Source organism: Gymnoscopelus microlampas (assembly GCF_963454915.1).
Source record: "Gymnoscopelus microlampas genome assembly, chromosome: 24".
Classification (NCBI taxonomy): Eukaryota; Metazoa; Chordata; class Actinopteri; order Myctophiformes; family Myctophidae; genus Gymnoscopelus; species Gymnoscopelus microlampas.
This window is the reverse complement of record NC_139961.1, coordinates 32,856,374-32,866,904: the sequence shown is the minus strand read 5'-3', so window position 1 is coordinate 32,866,904 and position 10,531 is coordinate 32,856,374. Positions and strand designations below refer to the sequence as shown.

The window sequence follows — 10,531 nt, the reverse complement described above, 5'->3', positions numbered from 1 at the left end:
CGATAACTCTGAGAGTTACAGACCTCTCAAGGTCCATTTGTTTCCTAAGTTACTATCAATAATTTAGCTGGACCCAAATGGATCCATTTGGTTGAATTTTTTACACTCTCAGAGTTACAGGCCTGTAAAGGTCCCTTTGGTTCTGGGGACCCCACTTTGATCTACCATATTCACACAGCGGCCATTTTGGCCACCGTGAGCACTTGACGAATTTAGGTCCAAACCCAGCTTTTACATTAAAGTGATCATATAATATGCATAACTTGCTTTGCACATTTTTATGTATTCATTTAGAATATTCTGTGAGTTTGTGAGTTTCTGTTCATAATATTTTTGGTCGGTTGTTTTCCAGATGTGGATGAATGCCGGTCCTCTCCTTGCCACGCCCATGCTAGCTGTACCAACGGCCTGGGATCCTTCCAGTGTCAGTGCCAGCCTGGATACTATGGTGATGGCGTCTATTGTACTGTGCAGGATGGTGAGTAAACTATATGTACAGTATTATTATATTTATTCTGAGACTGTGTTACTACAACACTTAATTGAGGAGATATATTTACCTGCTATATGCTATATCATTTCTATTTTAAGGAGGCATATTCACTTCTTTTGATATGTCAAAGGTTTACGCATATATGATCTACGTACATTTGTCGACTTTCAAATGCATTTTTGAATGGAGCATGCAGTACAGGTTCTACAAAAGTTCATGAGAAAGCAGAATGTATGGCGTTTTAAATTGTCGCATGTTGTTCATTATCGCCTCATTGTTTCTCAACAGGTCAAACACAACCGACACGTCCTAAGACCCACTGTGAGCATCACAGAGACAGCGGCCCAGAGCCTTTCCCTGTAGTTGGAGCCTTCGTACCTCAGTGTGATGCTGAGGGACAGTACATACCACTACAGGTCAGCGTCCTGTACAATGTTTTCATTCATCCATTTGGTTGCTAACTATCAGTCATTTAACTGGGGACCCTCTCTAACCCCCTGAAGGACCCCTGGGGGTACCCGGACGCCACTTTGACAACCACTGTTTGAAATGCATACGTACGTGCATAACACGTTTATTAATCCGTTTAACCCAGATTTGGCGCACACAAGGGGTTAAATTTGTTCTCCTGCTATGCCACAAAAATGTGGAACGCCCTACTAACGACTTAAAGGAGTGTAAATCCCTACTCTCCTTTAAAACCGCTCTAAAAGAGCACTTACAGGTAGCTGCAATTCGAAACTGGCCCCTGTAAAAGTCAAAGCCTAGCCCCCTGTTTATATGATGTTTTGCATAGTAGTGTATAATTGTCATTAATTGTTTCGATGAATTGAGTACAAAGGACCCCTATGGAAGCAAGCCATAGGCTTTCTTGGGTTTAAAATCCTCTTAGCAACCTCTTTGCAAACTGCTAATAAAGTATTCAATCAATCAATCAATCAATCACATTTTCTGTAAATGCTCTGTAGTGTCACGGTTCCTCTGGACATTGCTGGTGTGTGGACAATAGGGGGCAGGAGAGACCAGGAACCAGGACGACACCTGGTACACCCTCCACAGACTGCGATAAACCAGGTGAGAATGAAGCCATATTTGGTTGTTGCAGCGTCAACTGTGATTAAACGGTATAATAGCTATAGGTGTTGTTGGCACAGCATGAAGCGGAATGCCTCCAACAAGCATAGCTGTCGTATAATATGATGTAGCATGGCCTTGAGTGTATTATTGCTTTTATAACATTGTTGGCAGCGTTTTGCATTTTAACTGATCAAATGCAAACCAAAGTCTAACATATTGTAGCAATGAGTTACATGATGATACAGTACATAGAGAATTCAATGCGGACCATTGGGGAATTCCAGTTTACCCGTATTCTAATAAACAGTTGACAATATACTGTACAGATATGTCTTTCTCCAGACTGTGCTGCCAACATGTGGGAAGCATGCTAGTAGATTATCCCACACTGCCCATGCCTGCCCTAGCTCTTTTAACCACAGGAGCCCTAGCGTCATAAAAAGCAAACATTCAGAAAAAAATAGGTGAAAATAGGCGAAGTTTCTGTGAAAATATTTTCACTATTTGAAATACAACAAAGTATATAGGGTTCAACCACATGAAGAGTCCCAATTCTGGTGTGAACATTCAACAAATATAGCAGTTTTGGTGTAGATGGAAAAAAGGAGCAAGTATGGGGGGGACGTCACCACGGTCAACTAAGTATATAGGGTTTAAGTGGTTAAACCTACCCTGCCATTAGACCTCACGCACCTCATTAGAAGAACATGCTTGTTGTGTTAATAACTTGTGTATGTTTGTTTGTCTTTCCTCTCTCCAGTTGAACCAGTGCGTCCCAAGACCCATTGTGAACACTTCAGAGACAGTGCTCAGACCAGCAGTCCAGGAGCCTTCATACCTCAATGTGATGAAGAGGGACAGTACAGACCATTACAGGTTAGTACAGACCATTACAGGTTAATTCAAGCCATTACAGTTTAGTACAGACCATTACAGGTTAGTACAGACCATTACAACTTAGTACAGACCATTACAACTTAGTACAGACCATTACAACTTAGTACAGACCATTACAACTTAGTACAGACTATTACAGGTTAGTTCAGACCATTACAGGTTAGTTCAGACCATAGTACTTTTTGTATTGTTTAATTGCTTGATCCAGCTTTGTCTGTGACTTCAACAACAACAACCTGAAAAGCCCCAAATCTTTAAATCTCTAAATGTGTATTAATCTGCTGTGCACTACATTGTTTATCAAATACCTTTAGCATTATTTAGTCACAAAGACAGTGAGAAAATAGCGTTTGATCAACTCAGCAGCCGTGGTGGTCATGTTTGACATCTATAGTTCCTCGGCTAGTAACAGTTATAGGTTATCACCCTCTTGGTGCTTTTATCACTCCTCTCACCCAGGGAAAATAAAGTCTGGTTAGTGATATATTAAAAAAAAGTGCTGTATGTGTGAATGAACGTACATAATGGACACACTATAATGATTGATAACGGATTGCAGTGCCACGGCTCCACTGGACATTGCTGGTGTGTGGACAATGTGGGCCAGGAGAGGACAGGAACCAGGACACCACCCGGTACGCCACCCACAGCCTGCGACAAGCCAGGTGAGAATGATGGTCAAATTCTGCCGACACCCAAAATATGTTCCAGAAAAAAAAGCTGTTGACGTTTTATCCCGTGTAATACCTGCCTAATTGTCTGGTGATGTTACATGATGCAACTACATCATGATGCCTCTCTCTCCAGATGAAACAGTGCGTCCTAAGGGCCGGTGTGAGCATCACAGAGACAGCGTACAGACCACCAGTCCAGAGGGTTATCCTATCGTCGGAGCCTTCGTACCTCAGTGTGATGAAGAGGGCCAGTACAGACCACTGCAGGTCAGCTGTTGCCTATGTTTGTATTCAAGCCACGTTAAACCCTGTCTCCGTATTTTATCGGTTTGCTCAAGACCCTGATGCGATGGTCCCTATTTTGGACATGTCGTCACAGGCCCAAAAAATAGCAGATCGTCACACGACAAAGTATATAGGGATGTGAGCTCGTAGACAGGCTATTTTTGCGGAATGTTCGCCCCCAGAATAGGGGCACTAGGATTCGAGTGGTGAATATTATTGCGTGTGTAGCGCTGCAGTGCCACTTGTACTATTTGATGCAAAGTGATTTTAAGCACCTTACAACTTCTTTATAAACAATGTCTTGATTCTTTTTATTCTCCTGATTCTTGGTTCTCATAAATAATGTCATCGTCATCGTTTTCAGTGTCACGGCTCCTCGGGACATTGCTGGTGCGTGGACAATAGCGGGCAGGAGAGAGCAGGAACCAGGACGACTCCCGGTACACCCCCCACAGACTGCCACAGACCAGGTGAGAAGAAGAGAAAAAACCCAGACATAGAAATGGTTCAACAGGTGTATTACATCCTGGCTCACCAAGGCTCTCTGGCTAAACCCTGACCTTTGTCATTTATCATTCCTAAACTCTGCGCCAAACCAAACAGACCCTGTGTGTGTGTGTGTGTGTGTGTGTGTGTGTGTGTGTGTGTGTGTGTGTGTGTGTGTGTGTGTGTGTGTGTGTGTGTGTGTGTGTGTGTGTGTGTGTGTGTGTGTGTGTGTGTGTGTGTGTGTGTGTGTGTGTGTGTGTGTGTGTAATAAGCTGTGAGTTGTTGTGTATTGGTCAGGTCATAGGGTCATAGCCCTGGAATGTCTCATGACAGGTGTGTGTGTGTGTGTGTGTGTGTGTGTGTGTGTGTGTGTGTGTGTGTGTGTGTGTGTGTGTGTGTGTGTGTGTGTGTGCGCGTGTGCGTGTGCGTGTATGTGTATGTGTATGTGTGTTGCGTGTGCATGTGTGACAGAAAGAGAGATATGGGGGGGGGGGGGGGGGGGGGGGGGGGGGGGGTTGAACTTGGGGATATGAAATTATAGGGCAAAAGAAAGTAGGGATTCATCATTTCACCCTGTGTTTTATTTCTTCTATTCTACTATCTTATACTGACTGTCTGAATGTTTCCTCTCTTCAGTTGAAGAGGTCCGTCCCAAGACCCACTGTGAACACCACAGAGACAATGTGCAGACCAGTCCAGGAGCCTTCATACCTCAGTGTGATGATAATGGACAGTACACCGCTCAACAGGTACAACTCTGCTCCATCTTGATAGCTGTTTTGATAGATAAAACACAATTGTTGTTCTTATTGCATCTGCTGCTGTTGCTGTTGTTGTTAATATGATTGTGTGTATTGCAGTGCCACAGCTCCACTGGACATTGCTGGTGTGTGGACCAGCTGGGCCAGGAGAGGACAGGAACCAGAACGTCACCTGGCACACCAACCAAAGACTGTAACAAACCAGGTGAGAATGAGTTTTTCTTGGGATGATTTATGGACCGAGTTGATGTGCAACTGCCAATGTTGGGTGGAGGCATTGGTTACTGTGGCGTGTGGTTTGAAAGATAATTCAAATCTTTCTAAAGATGTGTCTCAGTCTCTGGACACTCGGACGCGGAAGCCTGATTTACGAGTCGTACGATGATGCGACTCGTCGTGAGTAAGTAGTATATCTGTTATTTTTAGAGAGCTAAATCAGCTCCCATGCTCCCGTGTTTTGTTTTTTTTTCTGTTCGGACTTCATAAAAACAACCTGATTCCAATTTGGATTTGGGCTGCCAGTGGCCAAAGAGAACAGCCAACCAGCTGTGAGGGCGTCCAGATGAGAGATGACTGGAGCTGGGATAAATCTCTTGGCAGAGTCCCTGCTTTGGAAGGTTTTGACTGGGCGGCTGTTGTCGAGTGCAAAGCAGGCACGGCCATGATGCAACTGCAATGTGGGCCAAACACAAGCACCTCTTTTAATATGGTGATGTCAGTGGTGACACACGGGTCTCAGAAGGGTCAACATTCTGCTTAGTCTTTCCAAGCGGTGTGCAGAAATAGCCCAGCAGTGGAGTTTTGATAGCTCAATATGGGAACGGTTAGTAAATCATTACCAGTCGATTATATCATTAAAATACTCTTCTCTCTCCAGATGAACCAGTGCGTCCTAAGAGCCAGTGTGAGCATCACAGAGACAGCATTCAGACCACCAGCCCAGAGGGTTATCCTATTGTTGGAGCCTTTGTACCTCAGTGTGATGCTACTGGACAGTACGCACCTCAACAGGTAAAACTATGGTTTATGTCACTGGTTCCCAAACAGTGTGTCGGGAGTCGGGACCCATATATGTGGGTCGCGGACCACTTATGGGTCGGGAGTGAATACCCCTTTATTATTTGTTTCCTAAGTTATTGTTTTTTTTTTGTTTTTTTTTCGCATTGCAACATGTTGTGAGCTTGCAGATCTGCTGTTTTCACTAGTTCAGGCCCGGGGAGACATAACATTTCTCAAGCTAAAAAGTTTGGGAACCTCTTTTTTATATAGATAGATAGGTTGATAGGCCGACGGACTGACCGACTCATCGACAGACAGACAGAAGAGTTATTGTTTCGCTTATGTTTATGTTGTGTATTGCAGTGCCACGGCTCTACTGGACATTGCTGGTGTGTGGACAGTCTGGGACAGGAGAGGACAGGAACCAGAACACCACCTGGTACATCACCCAGAGACTGTGACAAACCAGGTGAGAATGGGCTTCTTTTTATGTTTTTTCCCCCTCATCATAATCATAATCAGTGATTGTAATCATTTACAATAGCTTGACCTTTTCCTAGCGGAAATAGGCAACATTGTCGTGAAAGCCATAACGTGCCTTTCTTAACATAGTCTTAAAAATCTGGAAATCTCAGAAACCTAAAAAAAGTAAAAATAGATTCTCCACATGAGCTTTCGATAACATATATATATATATCTTCTATTCAATCAAAGGCCAGTCACCAAGCAGAATGTGATGATTTGTACTTGGTTGCACATTGCGCATCAAAATTAGCCGATCTACAAGGTTACATCGCATCGCAGAGCGACGCTTTGTGAGCTTGTAGATCGACTGTTTTTGGTGCAAGACACCGGCACTCAACTAAGTAGAAATAGGCGTAAGAGCAGACTAGTTCATGTTTGGCGCGATACCAACTAAAGTTGATGAAATATGGACTTTGGAAGTAGAAGAGTGTGCTGAGTCTGACCCTAGAACTTGGCCTGGTACTTGATATACACAGCCGGATAAAGGAACTCTGCTTTGGAAACTGCCAGGATTACTTGAACAAGCTTTTGAACAGAAAAAAAAAGAAAATGACATATTAGATTTACTTTGGAAGTCTCTCTGTCATCTTTTCTTACGTGTTCATGTAATACTTTAATAATGTGTTACACAGCTGTGGAAATGGGTCTTCGATTTATTGAGCGAACATTTCTAAATGAAAGTCTTTATTTGGATTTTTTTTGTTTTGTGTTCAAGGACAAACATGCGTTGGCGTTTTACAATTCCCTTATTTAGAAGTGGAACTCCTCTTCTGTCTTTCTGTCACACGCACGCACGCACGCACGCACGCACGCACGCACGCACGCACGCACGCACGCACGCACGCACGCACGCACGCACGCACGCACGCACGCACGCACGCACACACACACACACACACACACACACACACACACACACACACACACACACACACACACAAACACATACAAGCACACACAGAGGCATGGAGTGGTCAGTTCATTCTATAAATTCTATTTAGGACCAACCAAACAGGTCATGTGGTCATTGGGCCTTACGACGCGGTGCCAGTTGCTGCTAGGCAACCAGCCCAAAACATGACGTTTTGGTTGAACGGCTGAGTGGCAATACTGTGTCCCGCCCTCCGCAGCCACACAAGCATTAATGGACACAAACACATAGAGACCTTTGTTTATTTGTATATTTACACATGTGTATACATAGATGCAATCATACATACATACATACATACATACATACATACATACATACATACATACATACATACATACATACATACATACATACATACATACATACATACATACATACATACATACATACATACATACATACATACATACATACTGTACATACATACATACATACATACATACATACATACACACACACACACACACACACATGTACCACATGCATTGACACACTTACAAGTTGTCTTTTCCCTTTTTTCTCCTTTAACTTTCACTGTATCCATATTTTAAGGACATGACGTTGAGTCGTTATGATCCATGGTCCAGACAGGCCTGTCCACTGAGCGGACATACACATGCACAGTGTGTCGCTGTAGGGCAGAAATCTCCATATTTCACCTTTTTATGTCCTTTAACAAGGTTATTTGGCTGTTTATATGGAGCAACGCACCGTTACAGTTACTGTAACAGTCCTTCAGAAAGTGCAGGCTCACTCTCTCTCTCTCTCTGTCATTCTCTGTCTCTCTCTCTTTCCTGGTTTTGTGTCTTACCTCTGTGATCTCTTGCCAAGGGACAGTGTGTGCTCTTCTCACCCATCTCTCAAATATTCTCTCTCTCTCTTACCCCTTCAATCTATCTTTTCTTCCATCTGAAAGACAAGTTTAAATCCATAGTATTAGAGTCCTTTTTCACAGTGTTGGGGAATTCTGTATCTAACAGTAATTGTTGAGGCAAAGGTGGTAGGAGATTGTAAGACATTATAAGATAGAAGTTTAATACATGAGCTCATGGAAGAAGTACATTAAACACTGACCACCAGCCTGTTTGTGGTCAAGTAGTTCTCTAACAAAAGCAGGGAGAGAGAGAGCACAGCGTATACAAAGATACGAGAGGAAGTGCTTGTGTCACAGGACCACGCTGTACCCAAAATAATAGATACCAGGCCTGTGTCATGGCATCATGACTTTATGATATATCACAATGGTCATCATAAGGCCAAAGGTGAACTATGTAACAATATAAGGTGTCATTTTACTTTAATTCTTCCATAACAAACAGACAGAGATAGAAGGAAACCGAGAGAGAGAGAGAGAGAGAGAGAGAGAGAGAGAGAGACCTACAATGGAAAAAGAGTGTGAGAAATAGTGAGAGAGAAATAGTTTGTGTCAGAGAGAGAGAGAGAGCGACAACTAAGTAGAAGGGGGAAACGGGTAAGAGTAATGGAGCAGGAGATGGACAGAAAGAGAGAAGAGAGAGAGAGAGTTAAGTGTAAACATGAGCAGAAGTCTTAAGTGGTTTTAGGGTTTAGTTTTAAAACGTCTCCCATTAAAAAGATTTAACAACATAAACAGTTTGTAAGAGTATATGGCAGTGAGAGGGCCTTACACAAGCAAGATAAGTGTGTGTGTGTGTGTGTGTGTGTGTGTGTGTGTGTGTGTGTGTGTGTGTGTGTGTGTGTGTGTGTGTGTGTGCGCGTGCGTGCGTGCGTGCGTGCGTGCGTGCGTGCGTGCGAGCGTGCGAGCGTGTGCGTGCCGCCGTGCGTGCGCACAATCCGCACATGCTCTCTCTCCAGGATTTAAATCAGGTGCTGTCCCTGTCACCACCATGTAAACTCTCCTCTAGGTAGCTAGGTCATAGGAGTGAGGAAAGGATGAATGAGGAGAGGAAAGAAGGGAACAGAGAAGAAAGGAGAAAGGCAAAGAAAAGGACAGAATAGAAATGAAGAGAGATGTTAATATATACTGAAATATACCGGTACTTGTTGTTTTAAAAATCATTCAAAACCAAGTATTGCTGCAAATACGTAACCAGTGTGTTGGGTGTGGTTTTTCTTAGTCTCGGTGGGACCGACACTGCGTCCTGAGACTGTGTGTGAGCGCTGGAGGGCTAGCCTGATGGAGCATTACGGTGGGAACCCTGCCCCCCACCACTACCTACCACAATGTGAGCAAGACGGACAGTTCAGGTATGTGCACACACACACACACACACACACACACACACACACACACACACACACACACACACACACACACACACACACACACACACACACACACACACACACACACTCAAGCACGCACAAGTGTTGTGTTACCGCCGAAAAGGAATTGTCACAAACCAATTCTTCGGTAGACCAAAGGAGAAGTGCTCAGGTTATCCTCAAGTCTCTCTGTCTGTCTGTCTCTGTCTGTCTGTCCTCTCTCTGATGGTCTGTCTGTGTGTGTGTCTCCCTCAGTGCGGTGCAGTGTTATGGAGACACCAGTTACTGCTGGTGTGTGGATCAGGATGGGCGCGAGGTTCCCGGGACTCGATCCCACGATGTGGTGAAACCTGCATGTATGTATACATCTTTCTTATCTATCTAGAGACCACAAATATATGCATTACAATAATACTTTGTAAGTGCCTTTTGTCATGCTATTCATAAGGAATCTTTTCCCTCCCAATCCCATCCCAGGTATTTCCACGGTGGCTCCTCCCACCATGCGCCCTCTGCCCCGCCCAGATGTGACTCCGCCCCCCTCTGACATCACTCTGCTCTACGCTCAGGGACAGCAAATAGGAGCGCTGCCTCTCAACGGCACCAGACTAGACCCCTCCCGCGCCAAGACGCTACTGGCTCTACATGTAAGATTTATTGATCGATTTACTGATGATTTACAGTGGGCAATAATATGGCTACACAAAACTGGACTGACTGTGCGAGTGTGTGTGTGTGTGTGTGTGTGTGTGTGTGTGTGTGTGTGTGTGTGTGTGTGTGTGTGTGTGTGTGTGTGTGTGTGTGTGTGTGTGTGTGTGTGTGTGTGTGCGTCGATAGCTTGTCTATTTCCGAATGTTTGGTTAAAATCGTTGATGATGCCATGAACTTGAACTGCCGATGCACTGGCATTTTGTGTGACAACAGTGTTTGTGTCCTGTGCTGGCTTGCTGCTATGTGGATGTAAAGAATTGAACATGTGTGTGTGCGTACGCAGGGCTCCATCGTGGTTGGTGTGGACTATGACTGTAAGGAGAACAAGGTGTATTGGTCAGATCTGGCTGGAAGGACCATCAGCAGAGCTTCAATGGAGCCTGGGGCAGAGCCTGAGATACTCATTAACACAGGTACCAACATCCGTACAGTACACACACGATGA

General features: G+C 44.2%; 1 protein-coding gene across 1 annotated transcript in view; it reads left to right on the top strand.

Annotated features, from left to right (window-relative positions):
• The window catches only part of nid2a (nidogen 2a (osteonidogen)), a 55,238-nt gene that overhangs the window by 34,280 nt on the left and 10,427 nt on the right, over positions 1 to 10,531 (top strand). Inside the window, exons 17-31 of the mRNA XM_084051638.1 lie at positions 353 to 478; positions 782 to 909; positions 1,462 to 1,567; positions 2,331 to 2,446; positions 3,027 to 3,132; positions 3,275 to 3,408; positions 3,791 to 3,896; positions 4,549 to 4,661; positions 4,773 to 4,878; positions 5,551 to 5,684; positions 6,036 to 6,141; positions 9,228 to 9,357; positions 9,631 to 9,731; positions 9,853 to 10,022; positions 10,370 to 10,499. Of these exons, the coding sequence (XP_083907764.1) occupies positions 353 to 478; positions 782 to 909; positions 1,462 to 1,567; positions 2,331 to 2,446; positions 3,027 to 3,132; positions 3,275 to 3,408; positions 3,791 to 3,896; positions 4,549 to 4,661; positions 4,773 to 4,878; positions 5,551 to 5,684; positions 6,036 to 6,141; positions 9,228 to 9,357; positions 9,631 to 9,731; positions 9,853 to 10,022; positions 10,370 to 10,499 (1,812 nt within the window). The remainder of the gene's footprint in view (positions 1 to 352; positions 479 to 781; positions 910 to 1,461; positions 1,568 to 2,330; positions 2,447 to 3,026; positions 3,133 to 3,274; positions 3,409 to 3,790; positions 3,897 to 4,548; positions 4,662 to 4,772; positions 4,879 to 5,550; positions 5,685 to 6,035; positions 6,142 to 9,227; positions 9,358 to 9,630; positions 9,732 to 9,852; positions 10,023 to 10,369; positions 10,500 to 10,531) is intronic.